We start from the raw sequence: 19,714 nt of genomic DNA on the forward strand, positions 1-19,714 counted from the left end.
TCAAGGTTTTTCCACTTACTCTGAAGTTTTGTCTTGTAGTGCCGTTTTACACAAAATTCCTTAATTACGGCCACAAAATCTCCACAAATAAGACACACGGGTGTACCGGCAATTTTCTCGGCCATTGTGGTTTTTAGTATCCAAGTATAATTGGAAAGTTATCAGGGTTTCATAGACAATGTCCCTTCTAATTTTCCACGGGTCACACAAAGTCGGTGAGCAACTCTTGAAACAACAGTGAGCAACGACAATCCCAAGTGTGACAACTAAGTCATTATCAAACATGTCCAAAACTTGACATCAAGTTGCATTTTGCCGAGTTTCCGGCAATGCAAAAAATCTTTTCACTTTTGAATGAATGTATGATTTCAAAGGTTTTACGGCCTACAAACGTCATTTGTTTTTACAACAATTCTTTCACAAGATATCCTTTTCTTTTCCTGTTTTTTTTTTGTCACATAATACTGTACTTACATTTTGGGGGGGGCTTATTTAGTCGGTTGCACGATACACAACTGTATTTAATCACATTTTTTTAGTGGAAGTACAATGTTGGCAAAAAGATTGACTTGGTATCATTGGAAATTATTTGAATGCAACACAAACTTTTTCTTCTTTTTCCCTCTTTTTTTCTATTTTATTTAATTCCTTTAAAAAAAATCTCATCCTAGCTGTTACTTTTTGTTCTCTATTTACTTTTTTTCCTTTGTTTCCTTTCCCCTTTTTCTAATATTTTCCTTCTTCTCTTCCTTTTGTATCTTTTTTCTCAGCTTTTCACTACTTTCTAATTTTTTTTTTTTTTTTGTTCTATTCCCCCTTCCTTTAAGTCATTTTGTGCACAATTTTACATAATATTTGGTCGTGTAGACAGGGATTAAAGAAGCAAAAACAACCTGAAGAGCCGTTTGGGACCCGAAAGAGCCGGTTCTCTTTAGTGAGCCGAGCCGAACAAGCCGGTTCTCGAAAAACTATACTGACGTTACTCAACTTCGTTCTACTTCGACCTTGACTTCCAAATACCGCATTTAGAACACAACGTCAGGGGAAGCCTTGTATTTTTACCTTCATGCACTGTAACTTTGAATTAATTTGCTTCTTAATTAGCAATTTCGAGCCCTGATTTTTGTGAGCTGGCTAGATTTTCTTGTGCGCGAAAAAACTCTGGGTAGTGCGCAATTGCGCACACACGCAGCTTAGAGGGAACATTGTTCATAGACCCGGGCCATTACAGTGGATGTATATAAAAGGATTTCACGGGCCGGTTATGCTTGTATGCCGGGTCCGGATATGGCCCGCGGGCCGTGAGTTTGACACATGTGCACTAGGATAAAACATGTCGTACAAACATACAAAGAATACCTTTTAATTGTGATACTGGTGAAGCGCGGTATCTTCAATACCACTTTCTTTTCCCAGACTGATACAAATTAATACCAGAAATGATACCACTAGGATAAAAACATGTCATCCATACCTAAAAACATACAAAGAATAGCTTTCAATTGTGATACTGGTGAAGCACAGTATTTTTTTCAATACCACTTCCCCCACCCCCAGACTGATATGATACACAAATTGATACTAGACACGATATCTCTTGCTTCTTCCTATTAGTTTTTGGACATGTATATTAACATTGTTTTTTTCTATTATGTTTTGTCGTGTTTGAAATAAAGGTTTAATTCATTTATTCATTCATTCATTCATTCAACCTCAGCATTTTTTACCACTTCTTTCCACCCCGGGACGGTTTTTAAATTGATCCCAGACATGATACCAATGAAAATCTCTTACTTACCCCAAAAATATTTCGAAGGAATAACTTCAAATCTTCATTCTGGGTGAGCTTGCTATCTTCAATGTCACTTTTTTCAGACTGATGTGATACCCAAATCGATACCAGACATAATACCACGACTCGGAAAAATTTAATTTTGAAGAAGTACCTTTTAGTATTCCTTAAAATTGCTTGAGATAAATCGCGATTGACTTTTCTGATCGTAACGCAGACACCAGACGGCAATTGACATTGATATCAGACGGCATGACTGGTACAGATACTGTAAAGGGGCTGGTATCAGCGTTCAAGTAAAAAATGACTACTTATCGTGGCCATGCGTTGAAGTAAGAAAACACGTTTTTGGTTTTGTTGAGTTTTTTTGTGTTTTTTTTAATGATGGTAATTCATTTTTGTACAACAAAGAATATTTTTAAATAATCCCAAAAAACATAAACAAAAAAAAAAGCAGTCAATTCTGTCAGATGCGCGTGAGCTGGTGCCAGAGGCTGGACGGCAGGATGCTCTCCACCTTCTCCATAATAAAGTTCAGCGGCGCGAACAGCGTGCTTAAGAACTGAAAAAAAACAAAAACAAAAAACAAACCATTTAAAATATTTATATTTTACAGTTGATCGATGAGCCTAAATAACAGACATCAAAAACAAAGTGGAAAGGAAGATTGTTTACATGAACATTTGTACTTTTCTCGTCCTCATCAGCGGGCCAGAATCAAACTACTGTCAATTCTGGACTACAAAGCGCACCTGAATAAAAGCCGCACGCGCAAATTCAAGTAGGAAAACCCACTTTTTGTACAAGCCGCACTGGATTTTGAAAGCCATAAGACTGACCTCGTTTACAGCCATTCCCTACATTATTTTAAAAAAAGTCAGCGGGGAAATGTCTAGTACAAGAAAGTAACGCATTGTGCTGCGTTCAAGACCCTAATTTGCACGATCGTTGGCATTTAGATAACAAAACTCGACGTGCTGTCCCGACTACAATTCAGAATTCCATGAAATCGCAACAGCCTATACACTTATTGAGCCAAGCGACTTAAGTTCTCCCATCCCTTTCGCGCATGACAAAGTCATAGAGAGGAGACTAAGTATGGCTTCTCCTACTACGACTACTACAAAAAATATGATATAGTAAATGCTTGGAATCTTTCTAACGAGTACTGTCGAATAATTCAATATTTGAGTGCAGAAGCAGTTGACTCATTTTCAGGTATATTTTTCAGATTTTGCCAAAAGTGTGTCGTGATATTAGGCTGTGATAACTGTCACGCTATTATCGTGTTCTTTGTCTAGCTGAACAATCGCGTGTTTTACACCGGAAATGTCCTTGGGCGTTACACCGAAAGTACCATTATATAAGAAAACTGGCACTGTCTTCTTGACACTAAATATTATCGGCATGTTCTTCGAAAAATAATCAAGCGGGGTCAAGTATGTATGTTTGCCTCTATGTATTTATATGTTTTTTGGCCTGGTCCAACTTAAACGAAAAAAACGACGAAAAATCTAGTGAATACTGTTGTCAGTCTGATTACTGATAATTACTATGCACCCTTCTTTAGTTAGTAACTTGTCATCACACGTGATATAGACCATGGAGCAGTTTCTGCTACACCACCTGAGGGCACAGGTCTGCCACGCCGTCGACCCTCTGCAGTTTGCCTACCAGGAGAAGGTGGGAGTGGAGGATGCACTGGACAAGGACAGGGGTGCTGTGAGGATTGCTTTTTTGGACTTCTCCAGTGCCTTCAACACCATACAGCCTCTGCTACTTAGTGGTAAACTGACAGATGGGAGTAAGCTCACACTTTTAGCATGGATTACGGACTACCTGACAGGCAGACCCCAGTATGTGAAACAGGAGGGCTGTACATCGGACACTGTGGTTAGCAGCACAGGATCTCCGCAGGGGACCGTGCTCTCTGCATTCCTGTTCACTCTGTATACGTTGGACTTTCAGTACAACTCTGAGTCCTGCCACATGCAAAAGTTTGCCGATGACACTAGGATCGTGGGATGTATCAGAAGTGGGCAGGTGGAGGAGTAGAGGAATTTTGATTCAGGACTTTGTCCAATGGAGCGACGCAAACCACCTGCACCTGAACACCACCAAGACCAGGGAGATGGTGGTGGACTACAGGAGAACTAGAACTCACCCGGTTCCCGTAACCATCAAAGGAGAATGTGTGGAATTTGTCCAGACCTACAAACTGCATTAAGTTTTGAATTAAAGAAGCTTCAAAATTGTAACTTTTGAGTTAAACATGTTTTATATCTTTAAATCAGAGTTAATCCCCGTGACACTTTTTAACTCGGAGTTAACTCTGATGTTTCCGTGTGCCTAGCGTTTCGGATGATCTCATATCCTTTGGAGAAAGGTCATCTCTTCTTCCCATACCCCATCTGCACAGAGACGGCAGACAGAGAGCTGCTACCCAGTAAGCCCAATCGGGATTCTTTTGGATTTATTTTTGACCGAATTGTATTGCAATATGTATTCTGTCTAGCACTATTTAGATATTCTATATAACACGCTACAGTGGGCATTTGCACGTCACATTGGGTATTTGTATATTGTATTCTTTTTGCTTTATTATTGTACTGTTCTCAGCTCAGGGATGCTGCTAGAAATGTGAATTTCCCTTCGGGGATGAATAAAGTATCTATCTATCTATCTATCTAAATACCTGGGTGTGCAGCTGGACAACAAACTGGACTGGACTGCCAACACAGAAGCTCTATGTAGGAAAGGACAAAGCCGACTTTACTTCCTCAGAAGGCTGGCCTCCTTCAACATCTGCAAAAAGCTCCTACAAATGTTCTACGAGACTGTTGTGGGAAGCGCCCTCTTCTATGCGGCAGCGTGTTGAGGAGGCAGCGCCAGGAAGAAGGATGCCTCTCGTCTTAATAAACTGGTGAGGAAGGCGGGCTCTGTTGTGGGCACAGAGCTGGACAGCCTGACATCTGCAGCTGAGGGACGGGCACTGAACAAGCTGCAGTCAATCATGGACAATTCATTACATCCACTACACAGCATCATCTCCAAACAGAAGGGCAGCTTCAGCGAAAGACTGCTGTCACAGTCTTGTTCCGCTGACTTGTTCCACATTTGCATATAACCCTATCTTTGTTACAGTATGTATTTTCCGTAGCACTATTTTAATACTCTATATCAACACGTTATATTGGGTATTTTTGTATTGTACATATTTTATTTTATTTTTCAACACAAAGATACTGCTGGAAGTGTGAATTTCCCTACAGGGATGAATAAAGTATCTATCTAGTGACGGCACATATAATGGGTTGTTTTTTTTAGGAGAAGCAATATTGCACTCTGTAACTTTGCCATTATTATCAGACTGCAATATTTAATAAGCTGATACCTCTTGTTAGCAAGATTTCAAGCATTATGTATAAGGACTTTTGCACTTCCTCTCCTCTCTATCACTTTGTCATGTGCGCAAGGGATGGGAGAGCTTAGGATCAGTCGCATGGCTCAGGATGTATACAGGCTGTTGTGATTGTACGGGCTTCTGAGATTTAGTCATTACGGAATATTGAGTTTTGTTTTGTTAATGTTTTTGTTGCACTCCAGCGTATATGCTAGCGCCAATCTCATTCAAGTTTAATGAACCCCTTAGCTTTCCTGTAAAATTTGCCTAGAATCCTAATTCAAGAAATAAAAAAAGTAAATTGAACGTTCTTCTTGAATGGTTTGAAAAATATGGATGGTTTTGGTTTCTTTTGAAAGGCAATACACTTTGTCCTAAGTTTTGTCCTAAACCGAAATAATCACTGCAAGTGCTACTCACATTGAGTAATCTGAGTTGGAATACACAGAAATACGTCGAAAAACAGCTAAGACAAAAATAGCATGAAGGCTGTTCCCAGGTCAAATTTGATCACTATCTGAACAACTAAACATTGTATTTGATGCATTTTTCTGGTTTGAATCTTGATTAACCGAGTTAAAGGTTTGTCAAAGCGTTTCCAAAAGTGGCCATTTAGAGACGACCAGTTTCCAGCTCTAAAATCTTTGCGAACGTGTGTTTTACTTTGGCCAATTTTTAGACATCGTGAAAGAGTTGTAAATATTTGAGATCGCTTTCCAGAAGTCACTCATTGACTGTGCACACTGACACGTGATAATTGCGCACGAAAATGGATCTCCTGTTGCATTTACACATGTTTATTTTCACTCTGATTTGAATACACCCTTTTGAATTGCATAGAATTATGTTTGGAGTTTAATTTGCCAACCGATGTGTCAATCAACATCTAAATCGTTCACTATTGGCTCAAGATTTTTTTAAGCCAAAGTTCGGTTTTGCAGAGAGTGGTCTGAATCAAAAAACGATAGACAAACAGCCATGATTAAAATATTGTGACGTCTCTTTTTTTAAAGGGGAATTATGGAGTGAAACAGACTACAGACTAAAACAAAGATCCTCAAGTGATGCAGGAATGCTTTTAGGTGGATTTTTTTTCTTTTGGTATCACCGTGTGTTTTGGAGTAAATATTTTACACAGTTGGTTTCACTGGACTTTCGTGAATATAACCGGACCCTGTTTTCGAGTATCTTGTTTCAAACTGATGGTGATGGTTTCTTTGCGTATGGTCGACATGTCCACGTGTTTGTGTGCGTGTTCGCTCACCGCTTTGGCAAAAACGCCCATCAGCTCGGGGAACTGATGCGTGAGCAACGCTAGCATGGCGGTGAAGGAGCAGAGTCCTGCCGTGAAGAGGATGAAGAAGGGGAGTTCCTTTTTGGGGTACACCGACACCTCGTGGAACACCGCTGGACGCGCCACACAAGGACAAAAAAACACACACCGGCGTGTTAGAAGTGGGCGGGGTCAAAAAGAAATCCGAAAGAATCCCGATTGGTCTTACTGGGTAGCAGCTCTCTGTCTGCCGTCTCTGTGCAGATGGGGTATGGGTAGAAGAGATGACCTTTCTCCAAAGGATATGGGATCATCCGAAACGCTAGGCACACGGAAACATCAGAGTTAACTCCGAGTTAAAAAGTGTCATGGGGATTAACTCTGATTTAAAGATATAAAACATGTTTAACTCAAAAGTTACAATTTTGAAGCTTCTTTAATTCAAAACTTAAAGCAGCATCAAAGCATTGACTCAGTCTATGTGTAAACGCCGGTTTGACTCGGAATTAACTCAAATCTAAACATCTTAAAGTGTTAGAGTGTAATTTAAAGAGCGAAAACATTTTGACTCAAGCGTTACGATTTTAAAGCTGCTTTATCTTTAGAACGAGCCATGAAGCTGTAACTAAATTATTTCAGCAGTATCAACTATTTTACTCGGCGTTAAAGATTAAATGCTGGTTTGGCTCAGAGTCAACTCAAATTTGAAAATTGTAATGCAGTTGAATTATGATTTAATCATGGAAAACATTTAACTCGAGACTTACAGCAGCATTAAAGCTTTATCTCAGAGTTAAAGTCAAAATGCTGGCTTAACTTTAAGTTAACTCAATTTTGAAAATGTTGGTGGTGTTAAAATGTTATTTTTTAACTCAGAGTCCAAGTGTAAATGCTAGTTTTACTCTGAGTTAACTCAAATTTGAAAATGTTAGTGTTGTTTAAATGTGATTTAAAACATTTTTAATTGAAGCGTTACTATTTTAAAACTACCTCATGTCTAAAATTAGAACAGCCATCCAGCTTTAACTCAAGACTTAAAGCAGCATCATAGCTTTAACTCATAGACTTAGTGAAAATGCTAGTTTGACTTAGTAAATTCAAATTTAAAACTGTTAGTCATGTTTAAATGAGATTTAAGACATTTTAACTCAAGAGTTATAATTGCATTTGCTACTTTAACTCCTAAGGTCAAGCAGCTATAAAGCTTTAGCTAAAGTTTTAAAGTAACATCCAATCTTTAACTCATAGTTAAGGTATGAAGGCAAATTTGAGTCAGAGTTAACTTACATTTGAAATTTCTACAGGTGTTAAAGTGAGATTGAAAACCATTTTAACTACAGAGTAATTATTTTAAAGCTAATTGAACTCTAGGGTTAAAGCAGCCATAAAGCTTTAACCCAAGACCTAAAACAACATTAAAGCTTTAACTCATATCTCAATATTCAAGATTACGACAATAAAGACAAAAATAAAAATGCCAATGATTTATTATTTTTTCCAACCCTGATGGACAATGTTGGTAAAATAGTTTAAAACTGGGATCAAATAACATTAAAATCAAATATGTATATAAAAAACAATGCATATATATTCTGTGTAGTTGTATTTGTACATCAAGGGGGCGTCTGACAGTAAACAAAGTGTGTTATGCTAGCTATGGTCTAAATTCTGGTTTGACTCCAAGTTAACTCAAATTCGAAAATGTAAACGGTATTCAAGCATGATTTGAAGATTCAAAAAATAAAATAACTCGAGAGTTATTTTAAAGCTACCCCAACACTAAAGTTAAAGCAGCCATAAAGCTTCAACTGGAGACTTGAAGCGGCATTAAAGCTTGAACTCAGAGTTAAAATGCACAAATGGCTGTAAAAAGTCAGAGAAGACAGAAAAACCAAAAACAAAGGACCGGCGCTTACGACTTACTTCCCTCCCATGTGCAGTGCAACAAATTGAGCGCTCCCTCCACGCGCTTCCAATGTTGCAAGTGGAAAAAGGCGTAAGCGATGGCCTCGCTGTCTCCTCGCTTGAGGATGTGTTCCGGAGGAAGGATCAGACTCTTCATCTCCAGGAGGTACTGAAGGAGTCCGAAAATAACCTCGCCATCCCACACAAGACACTTGATCTATTTGCGACCTACTTTGGGTACGTGAGGGTTGAACTCCACCGCTCTGTGAATCGCTTCTACTGCGTTCATCTCTGCGGTGCTCAAACCTCGTCTGGACGCCGCCTCTGGGGAGAACCTGCACGCATAGTTTGCCATTTAGACCGGTCCGACCAGATTATTTGGCATCGGCTGCTGCAGTTTGTCATTTAGTTGTCATGTCATGCAGTGTGCCGACGAGCGAATGTACAGATGCTGCCCTACTTACGAACGAGATCGTAAGTTGCTTCAATGCTATATTTTGTATGTTTAAGGTTTAAATAAGTATGTTTCAGGCTTTCAGTTTAACTTTCTTTTGGAAGAGTTAGGCGACTTCCTCCTCCGTGGTATGAAGTAGCTGAAAAAAACGATCTAACCATTTTCTCAACCGCATCAAGCTTCCTATTACACTTACGTTTCCAGAGAAGCGACTCGCCTCTTCTTTACACTTTACACCAACCATATTGAATGGATGCATGAGATATTAAACAATAAAAATGTCAAAGTTCTTAGCGCAATAGATACAGTGCAGTGTGTTTACACACGAACTAGAATGTAGAAGCCAAATGGTCGTAAGTAGGGGAGCGTCTTTAGTCCCATTTGTTAGGAGAGGAGTTTTATTTACTCCCTCTTGAATGAATGAAAACTTATTATAAAATAAAAACAGGACAAAAAACAATGAGTCAACAACAAAATAATGTCACATAACATGTTCGAAAAGGGGTAGTCAGAAGCAGATGCTTATTTTTCCTACCCCTTTATCTTCCCTATTAAATACATTTCACAAATCCTCCTTTCCTCTTATGTCTAATAACAAAATCTCATGGATATACTTATTACATAGGTCAGAAATCAATAATTATAATAATTACAATAATCACATATTTTATACTGTAATCTTGGCAATACCCATCCCTCGACGTCATAATGCGCCTAGTTACCAAATGTCACTGCGGCACCAATGATAATAACAATAAAAATCAACATAATATTTATAATAGCAGTTCTGATATAATAGCAACAATAACAACAAGTTAACCATAGTTTTAAACGCAGTATTTCCAATCTCCCTCATATCCCATTTTCTTCATCCCTGTATTTCGCCAGTAATGCTTTTTTGTATTTTTAAATTTGAACACATTGTTTGATCTCATCTTGTAAATTATTCCAAAGTTTGATTCCACACACAGACACACACTTCTTCAACACTATCTGACTCGTTCACAGCAATGACTGATATAAATGTCCAAGATCATTTTAATTATAATGGAGCTCATTTGGATAAAGCTGATGGCACTAGACACGCTATGGACAACAGACGCTCCTCTACTAAGGACCATTTGACTTATGAAAAACGGTCGATACAATCATTTTTTTCGGGATGTTGAAAAAATATCCGGACATTGTTGTAAGTTAGATTTTGTATTTTGTGCACCTTTTTCCGAGTACAGGACAATGTTGTAGTGCTCCGTGAGAGCATCTAATCCGAAGAAGAACTTTGGCATTTTTATCGTTTAGTATCTCGTGCATCCATTCAATATGGTTGGTGTAAAGTGTAAAGAAGAGGCAAGCTGTTTCTTTTGAAATGAAAGTGGAATAAGAAAGCTTGATGCGGTTGACAAAATAGTCGGATCGCTTTTTTTTTTGCCACTTTCTACTCATAGTTTAAACTCAGATTTAAATACTGCTTTATCTACCACTTAACTCTGTTTTAAATGATAATGGTGCTTAATTGGTATTTAAAGATTTAAAACAGAATGTGATGTAGAAAAAAACTAACTCTAGAATTGAAGCAGCCATGAAACTTTAACTCCAGACCTAAAGCAGCATTAAAGTCTACTCGTTGCTTTAACTCAGAGTTAACTATTTCTTTGAAAATTTGAAAAGTGTGATCTAAAGATTTAAAACTGTATTAACTCAGGGGTTGCAATTTTAAAGCTACTTAAAGTATATATTTAAAAACAGCCATAAAGCTTTCACTTAGAGTTAAAGAATACATGCACATATAACTCTCAATTAACTTGTGTATATATATATATATATATATATATATATATATATATATATATAAATTTGAATGTGGTTAGCTTTGATTTTAAGACTTAATCCTGTTTTTAACCAAGTGTTAGGATAATAGATAAAGCAGCAACAAAGCGAACTCTGATGTCAAAACTAACCCAGGGTATGCCATTTCTTATGTACGGTAGTCTGATTAATAATTTTAACAAAGATAAATACAAAAACACAAAAATGGAATAATAAGTATTCAAATTATAAATAAAAATCAAACACTAAAAATAAAATATATAGATCAATAAATGAAATAGAAATAAGAGAAAAAAAACATCAAATAACAAAAATAGACAGAAAATAAGGGACCACATGCTAATGTACATGCAGTTTGCTTTTGTGTAAACTAACGTTTAGCCTGTAATGACGTGTGTACTAAATGTACTCAATTTGTACTAAGTGGTGCTACTCACTTGTCTGACACTGCTCTGGCTTTGAGCAACGCTGCTGTGTAGCATATCGTTGCAGATTTGGGTAAGCTAATATCTGTCACAAATGCACAAAACACAAAGTACTTGATTGCAAGGGATACCTCAAGTCAATCACCGGTTATTGTAAAAGTTAGATCATGTACATTTCACTTATGAGATGCGACAAATACTCGTATAATACAGCTAGCACCTAATTGGCGGGTGTGCTCGTACCGTCGTACTTGGCCAGAACGGCCTGCACGTCGGCGTAGTTTTGCAGCTCCAGCAGCGACTCCAGCAGGTTTTCGTGGATGTTGAACATACTGAGGAGAGGGAACTCCTTCATTAACTGGAAAACACACAACTGTTGTTACATGTAATAGCAGGCAGTGGGGCCACGCACAGTCAGCAAAAACGTGCTTTGAGTGTGCGTGTTGTTTTCGCTTACATCTCTCATCATTTTGACCGCCTCTCTCGTCCGGCCCAACTTTCTGGAGCACATGGCTAGTCTCCTTTTGATGTACACTAAAACGTTAGTGTCTCTTCCTAAAGACAAAAAAATTGAAGATGAACGTTTTATTGCCAGCGATGGCACTGAGTGCGTGAATGAAATGAAATGAAATGAAATGATCTGCATTTCTATAGCGCTTTTCAAGTCAATGACTTCCCAAAGCGCTTTTACATTGTGCTTCACATTTCCCAATAGCGGCCGTGATCTGTGCAGCCATGTAAGGCGCTAACCTGCTTATTGGGGGTAATTGGGGGTTAAGTGTCTTACCCAAGGACACTTCGACAAGTAACACGGACAAGCCGGGATTCGAACTGGGATCCCTTAATCCTAAAACGATCGCTCTACCTCCTGAGCTACTGGCGCCCCAAGAAGAAAACACAAACTTTTTATGCGTCTTCTACAAAAAATACCAGGAAGTATGCATACTCCCTACAGAACAATGAATGCTCGATAATGGTGGGGACATGTCCCCATAGTTCATGTCAAAACTACGCCCTTGTGCACACTTATCAATCCCTCCCACATGAGACAGAAAAAAACAGAAAGACAGACAAAAAAATGAAGAGAGGTATTCAAAGACACACAGGGAGAGAGATGGGCAGATATAAAAAGAGACGGACAGAGAAACAGACTGACACAGATCTTGTGATTAAGGGCTGTACAAATAAACATGATTTGACAGAGCGAGTGAGCAAGAGAGAAAGATAGAAAGCGACAAAAAATGACTGAGCAACAAAGGGCCACAATCAGAAAAGAGACCAAGAGAGAGAGTGAGAGCAAGACTGACTGAAAAAGACTGACAAAAAGAGAAAGACAAAAAACAAACAAAGAGAAGCAGACCAAGAGTGAGAAAGACAGCAGGAAAGCGATAGACCGACAGAAAAACAGAGACAGAGAAAAAAACGATACAGAGAAAGAAAAAAGGTACAGAGAGAGGGAGAGGGACACAAGACAGTCAAACACAGAGACAGAAAGCAAAAGAAATTGAGATGAAAATATGGCAGTAAGAAAGGGAAGGACAGGGAGAGACATACAGAGAGAATGATACAGAAACCGATAGACAGGCAGACGAACGAAGAGAAAAGAGTCAGAGAGAAAGAGACACAGAGCGACAAAGGGAGAGACAAAGACAGTCAAACAAAGAGACAGAGAGCGACCGATAAAGATACCAAGGAAAGAGAGAGAGAGAGAGAGAGAGAGAGAGAGAGAGAGAGAGAGAGAGAGAGAGAGAGAGAGATGCATAGAAAATGACAGACACAGCCTGACATAGGGACAATTTGGACCGTCCAATTAACCTGACATGCATGTTTTTGGAATGTGGGAGGAAACCGGAGTGCCCGGACAAAACCCACGCAAGTACGCACAGGAAAGTTCGATCTCATGACCTCAGAACTAGTACACGCACACGGGCTAACCCATGCGCCGCCGTGCTGCCCAGAGACAGAGTAAAAAAAAGACAAATAAAGAGAGAGGCAGAAACCAGGATAGAAAAAGAGAAAGAGGCAGAGAGACAGACAAAAAGAGAGGGCTGGACATGGATTCAAGTGTTGTACTACTCACTGTGCTGCGTTTCGTACTGCGTGCCGTGGTGCTGCAGCTGCTGGCTGCGACGGTAGCAACCCTCTCCCGCTTTCAGCGCTTGCTTGAAGAGACGCTCGGCCTCCATGATGGTGGTGGCCTCTTCTTCCGCCAGGAGAATGTACGCCGTCGCACAGCTGGGACAAAAACAACACAACTTTAGAGCAACGTGGATTTGATTTCTGGGTTTTTTGTAGTTAGATGTGAAAAAGGGGGTTCGGGATCAATGTTCCTTTTAACCATATACTTCAAAATCAAACAGTATCCCTTTACGTTTCCATGTTAGTGAAGTCTAGCTTTCTCTAGTTAAATCCAGTTAAAATCCCACATACTCTTCCAGCTCCAGAGCTTCGTGTGCCGCTGAGATGCGCGCTTGTGGGTTTCTCTCCCTCCATGCCTTCTGCATGACTGAGGATAACAAAGAAGGGCCAATTTCAGTAAAGTCACATAACAAGGGTAGGAGATGGACAGAGAAAGAGAGAGAGAGGTGTCTAACTGGCGTCAGCGGGCCGCAAGTGGTCCGAGTCGCAGGTGAAGAAGGTTTGGTGGTCCTGCGCCGACAAGTTCATGTCGTAGTACGTCAGTGGCTCTCGACCCGTCACCCACGTATACCTGCAAGGGGATCAGAATGAGGATTTGGGCAAATTTCCCACATGAAAGTATTTCAAATACTGTAAAACTTGTGGTTTACTCTTCTTGCTACTTCACAGATTTGCTTCGTGCATTGTATTCTGCATTCTTATTGGCTAAACATTCTCCCCGCCTCTTTTCTACCTCATTAACGTTGCAGTTCAACATGTACTTGCACATAAAACAGCTTGACAAATCTACTTTACATATGTTCAAATTCTCTTGCAGTTCCAAGTTTCTCTAAAACTCGGTGCAGACAACAACGTTCTAAATCGACACATTTACAGTAGACCCCGGGATACAACATCAGAAACAGATCGCAAAGAGAAATTGCTGTATATAGAAACCTTTAGTAATTTTAGTAATTTGCTCCAAACTCCCAGTAACCAGATAAAAACATTAAAATAACAAAATAGTATATAGCAACTACTACTTAGTATGTGTAGTATATGTATTATGTATAGACGTTTGAATACAATTTTAAATAAACGGGAATGTAAAGAAAATGACATTATTTCTGCTTTTGGTGTGATATGACTTGAGCTGGTAGAGTGGAGTAGCAGGTGAATGCAGAGGTAGGAGGAGACTGCAACAGAAGATTAAAGATAAAACTGATTTTAAAAAAATCCTGTCATGCCCTTAGAAGATTTACTTGCTTTCATGGCTTCCTTAGTCTGACTAATAGTCCTGATCATCAATTGGTTAGAGCCTCGCAATTTAGCGAGGTTATAGTTTCGTGTGCCGTCTTCGTAGTTCTTGATAATCACAAGTTTTGTTTTCATGGTTATATTTTTTGCATCACTGTAAGTAAGTCTGGATTAAATGTAGTACAAAAATACAGTTTTGTATCACTGACTCGCAAAGTCTTTACGAAGCGCACGATATTGAACCGGATAAGGAAGGAGAACGGCAGTGTGGGAAGTAGTTCAGCCAAAAGCATATCTGTATTGTCATGATGCCATGACACAAACCAATAGCAGACCAGCATTTCATGTAAGTTCAAACAATAGCACAAAGGCATCTTAAAGACACAACTCTACAGATGCGTAAACACCGCATTAATTTTAGATTTTGGACATAAATTAATTCTTTGTTGATGTCATATAGTGGAGCAAATGAGAGAGGTCCCGAAAAATATTTAACCCCACACCATGAAGTGAAACCATTGTAGGGCGGGGACGCCATATCCCGGGGGTCTACTGTACCCCAAAACAATTCACCCACAAATATATTTTCATAGCATTCCAATACTTTTGTCATTTGACTGCACGGGAAGCACAGAGAAAGGCTCATTAATAAATAAACATCAAAATATTGAAAGATGGAAGCACAAGGAGGGGGGGGGGGGGGGAAACCCAGTGGAGGAGCAAGCACAAGGAAACCGAACTTGAAAGACAGAAGAAAATGAAAGAAGAATGAAATGAAAGGATGAAAGGAGGAAAAAAAATGAAAGAAGGAGAAGATGTGAAGAGTGCTCACTCACCGATTGTACTCGGCTCCCCGGAATAAATTCAAAGGATTTCTCCACACTTTACATTCTGCAGAAGAGTAAAAGAGCAAAAAAGGTATTCTCCTTTTCTTTTTCCACAGTGTGAGCACAAAGAAGAGCATCCAATTTCCTGCTGACATAGTTCATCTGAGGTGGAACAAAAACGTGCCACAAAATGCTCGGCAGTGTATAATAACATCAAGGAATAAAAATCTAAATGCTTCTTAAATAAAACTCACCTGAGACACTTTGTCGACTGGAATCAGCCTCGCCGTTGCTGGCGCTCGTGCTGCTGGGGGATGCGCTGTCCACACCGCCCAGCAGGGGACGCAAATGACTCACGGACACCTGCTCAATGAAAGACGTGCCGTACTTCCTGAAGTACCACCACTCGAAAATCTGCGGTGAAGGAAAAACAGAGTCAATGAGAATTGATAATACGAGTCCTGTAAGAAACATTTTCAAGGGAGTACCAGAAATAAAATAAAAAAAACACTGTGATAATAACAAATTAAACAAATAGGCAACTTGATTGATTGGGGTTTTATTTAGGATAAACGCACAAAAAAGAACCAACATCAACAAATTATCAAACGGAAACAACAAAGTATTTGCTCTCAAAAACAAAAAACATAAAAAGATGAACAATACAGTAATATGTAAATACACATGTCCCCCTCCCCCCCTGCAGGGAAGACATATTCAGATCACAACACAGCACAATTACCCACATCTGGTAAAAATTCATTTTATACTGCGTTCAACGTGACTGGCGGGCCACATATGATTGATATAATGACAGAGGCCTTAGGCCACTAAATATGTGATCACGGGCCAAAACTGGCCCTCGGCCAGTTATGTACATAGAGTATGGTAGATAAAACATATTTAATGTAAGTCTATGCATGTGGAACCGTGAAAAAGCACGCCTTCTTAACAGGCACAGCAATGGAGCCTACATTTGGAGCAAGGTCAAACAAACATGGTGTTATGTTGGTTTTGGTGAGAGACATGAATGGAATCACCCTTTATTTAATGTCACTCTTGCTTACCCCATTTATCACTAGTCATGTAAACGACTTCTTGGGATTGCTCCAATCAGTGTCCAGGAGACAGAAGGCAGTTCTTTGACTGCTTCAAGTGTACAGGCACTCTTAAAGTAACACAACAATTCCATGATGTACGCAAAAAACGGCGGAACTAATTAATAAAAATAAGATCTGCGATGCACCAAGGAGGTGAGGGAACAGAATATTTTGAGTTGCAACACATCCATATTTCAGTTGAAGGAAACACAATTTTTTGAGCTTTTGGCCATTAAATCAAAGACACAGCCCCAGAAATAGATGATGCTCCAAACCATCTTGTGAAAACGGCTGTCTATTTCCAATCAGTACATAACAATCAGCTATATTTTGAAACGATTGGAGAAAAAGGAAAGACGATGTGACGTTTAAAGAAAAATCCACAATGAGAGAGGGTTGAATTCAATGTTCTGATCTGAATATCAACACTGTCTCCATTACAGAGATGTTTGCATGCGGGGGGATACTACATGCTAATGCTGTTAAGTGCTCTAGCACTTTGGCCTAAGTGCTTCTCTGTTGCAAAATGCTAACATAAACGTTTATTTAATGCACGGCAACGAATGTAACATGATACTCTACTAGGGTGAGGCTCTGTCGTCTTGAAACTGAAAGGCAAAAAACTTGGATGATAACAGGCGTTACGTCATCAGGATACAAACAAATTGAATTTGGTTATGGTCACATAAAAAAAAAAAAAGACGTGATCAAATTACAGGTATGCTCTGTAAAAACAGCAATGTTTTTGCAGGATTCCAATATTATATAAAAGCATTTTGATGTTGCACACTACAGGGGACAATATTAAAGTTTGGTGTGCATTAGTTTCAACTCTTTGTATTCTTTTGGAAATGTTTAAATCCAAGCTTAAAACCCACTTCTATTCTATGGCATATGAATAACCTATATTTTATGTTGACAATATCTGTGTATTATTTGTTATTGCAATATCCATTGCAGCCTGGTCATCCTGGAAGGGGGATTACCTCATGAGCAGTCCCTTCTCAAGGTTTCTCCATTTCCCTCATTTTAAGGGTTTGTGAGTTTTTCCTTGCCCTCATGTAGGTTTTAGATCAGGGGATGGTGTCATAACAGTCTATGGTTTGCAATAATCTCTGGTCTGTACAGCCCTTTGAGACTCTTGTGATTAAGGGCGTCACAAATAAACATGACTTGACTTTTCCTTGTTCGCCTTAGATTTGTTTACATTCCCCATGTCTGTTCGCTCTTCTCTCTCAGCCATCTCATTTCCACACACACTGTACTCTCAAAACTCTATCAAAGTAGTCCTCCCAACTCTCTTTTAAGCCTTTTACTAAAATGATTAAATGGCCTTCTCAAATGTATGAGAATAAATACCATTTAGTGTAAAGGACTGCTCACGCAAAAGCAGAATTAAAACTCTGTGAAACGTCTTCGTGAGCTCGTGTGAAGATGAGAAACCTGCAGGGAACAAATGAGCCTAATTAACAGATGAGCTACTTTTAAACCACATGGCGACACAGATACTCAGGAGGTAAATAAGAATGAGACGATTACCTTCAAAGTAATCAGTATACCAAATGACAGACAGTCACTTTTTCTCATTCATTCACAGCTTCACAATTGAGGTCACTAACTTATCTGTGGAGAACGTGAACCAAATCAAATAAATCAAAGTTTATTTGTTTAGCGCCAATTCTCGTTTTGGGCATATTTTTCTTATTTCAACAAAAAAATATTTTCATGAAAGAAAAAAGAAGCACAACTAAATATCAGATTATAATTTAGCCAATTTTAAAGGATTCTTTTTCCCTATTTTAAAATGTAATCATGTCAAGTTTATTTGTATAGCCCTTAACGGGAAAGAGTCTCAAAGGGCTGCACAGACCACAGATTATTGCAAACCAGACTATTATGACACCATCCCCTGATCTAAAACCTACATGAGGGCAAAGAAAAACTCAAAAACCTCAACATGAGGAAAATGAAGAAACCTTGAGAAAGGACCACACATGTGGTAATACCCCTTCCAGGATGACCAGGCTGCAATGGATCTTGCAATAATATAAAGTAACAAGTAATATAAAGTTATGAAAATATATAGTAAAAACAATTATTATCCCGCAAACAGTTGTATCAATGTCTAAAATGATCAGATCATTTTATAAAATAATATCTGATAATCTGCTCTTTTTAAAGATTTGTTTTCAATTATTTTAAAAGTAAAATCAAACTGCAAAAAATTTTAGAAAAAAGCTATATATTTTCCTCTAGAACCTTTTTCTTTAACATTGTTTTTTGGATACTAAACTATAAAAATCCAGAAAATGATTCTTGTTAATTATTAATTTTTTAATGTATTTTTTTTATTTAAAAAATATATTTTTTACAAGTCAAGTAATATAACGGTTCATTGTGAGTAAATGAACACATTTTTGAAAAAGAATCCGTACATAAAAACATTTTTGAATTATTTGTAACAAAAAATATGTTTTATATATTTTTTGAAGGATCTCTAAATACATGGAGTTATTTTGTAAAACAAAAAACGTAAAACATGACCCTACTGAAAATATTTAGTTTTACAAAAATAATAGCAAAAATAAAGAAATAAACAGCTGTTTCTAATAAAAGGAAATGTACTTGAAAAAAAAAATCATAGCCAACTGAACACAAATTAATTTCTATTTTGGGGGGGAAATGTAATATTTTCATGCAAAATAAGCTAACATAATATCTTATTAAAGTTATTTTTCAAGTATTTTTTATAAGATTTTGATAAGAAATGTGTCAAAAATGGCGTTTTAAACAATGAAAACACATATTTTTGTAAAAAAAAAAGGGAAAATTTGCAACCCAATTAACAAGATCAATTGGAGCACTTTGAAACACTCATTAAAGTTGTTTTTACAGGATTTTCATTTTACATGGAATTCATGTTAAACTTAAAAGTGTGTTCTTACCAAAATGAGTCCTGATATGAGGGATGAAGTGCCCGTCAGAGCCACGTAAAACTTCGGTGTCAAGGTGTTGAGAAACATGCTTACTGCAAACAAAGAAGGGAAAAAGGCCGATTAAGACACACAAAAATAACATTTAACAAGAGTCTCGTCTTGAAAGCCTGTTTAGGAAATTCAACAGCATGCTCGATACACACTACAACTTGGAATAGTTTAAAAAGTGCATTGCAGTGGTTATCAGGCTTAATCACTTCCACTGGCCTTACATGTACTGTAACTTCAGTGTCGTTTTCAAGCTCATGCATGGAGTATGCCCACAAAAATATATGTATACTTGATTTTTAAAGCTTTAGCCATGAGTGGACTTAACTGGAGAATGCAAAAAAACTTA

The 19,714-nt window shown here is 38.3% G+C and overlaps 1 protein-coding gene across 3 annotated transcripts in view; it reads right to left on the bottom strand.

Annotated features, from left to right (window-relative positions):
• Positions 1–2,147: 2,147 nt before the first annotated feature.
• st7 (suppression of tumorigenicity 7) overlaps positions 2,148–19,714 on the bottom strand; it is a 41,365-nt gene continuing 23,798 nt past the window's right edge. For 2 of the 3 annotated variants that reach the window (XM_088340421.1, XM_088340419.1), the window contains 14 exons: positions 19,327–19,409; positions 15,536–15,695; positions 15,291–15,345; positions 13,674–13,789; positions 13,510–13,585; positions 13,160–13,314; positions 11,537–11,634; positions 11,323–11,452; positions 11,092–11,164; positions 8,606–8,708; positions 8,392–8,542; positions 6,698–6,790; positions 6,460–6,602; positions 2,148–2,354 (listed from right to left, as the gene is read on the bottom strand). In XM_088340421.1, the coding sequence (XP_088196547.1) occupies positions 2,259–2,354; positions 6,460–6,602; positions 6,698–6,790; positions 8,392–8,542; positions 8,606–8,708; positions 11,092–11,164; positions 11,323–11,452; positions 11,537–11,634; positions 13,160–13,314; positions 13,510–13,585; positions 13,674–13,789; positions 15,291–15,345; positions 15,536–15,695; positions 19,327–19,404 (1,527 nt within the window). In that variant the 5' untranslated portion in view covers positions 19,405–19,409 and the 3' untranslated portion in view covers positions 2,148–2,258. The remainder of the gene's footprint in view (positions 2,355–6,459; positions 6,603–6,697; positions 6,791–8,391; positions 8,543–8,605; positions 8,709–11,091; positions 11,165–11,322; positions 11,453–11,536; positions 11,635–13,159; positions 13,315–13,509; positions 13,586–13,673; positions 13,790–15,290; positions 15,346–15,535; positions 15,696–19,326; positions 19,410–19,714) is intronic. The other variant, XM_088340420.1, reaches the window with a different exon arrangement.

The sequence above is a fragment of the Urocampus carinirostris genome, chromosome 7, assembly GCF_059441175.1.
Source record: "Urocampus carinirostris isolate Australia breed hairy pipefish chromosome 7, RoL_Ucar_1.0, whole genome shotgun sequence".
Lineage (NCBI taxonomy): Eukaryota > Metazoa > Chordata > Actinopteri > Syngnathiformes > Syngnathidae > Urocampus > Urocampus carinirostris.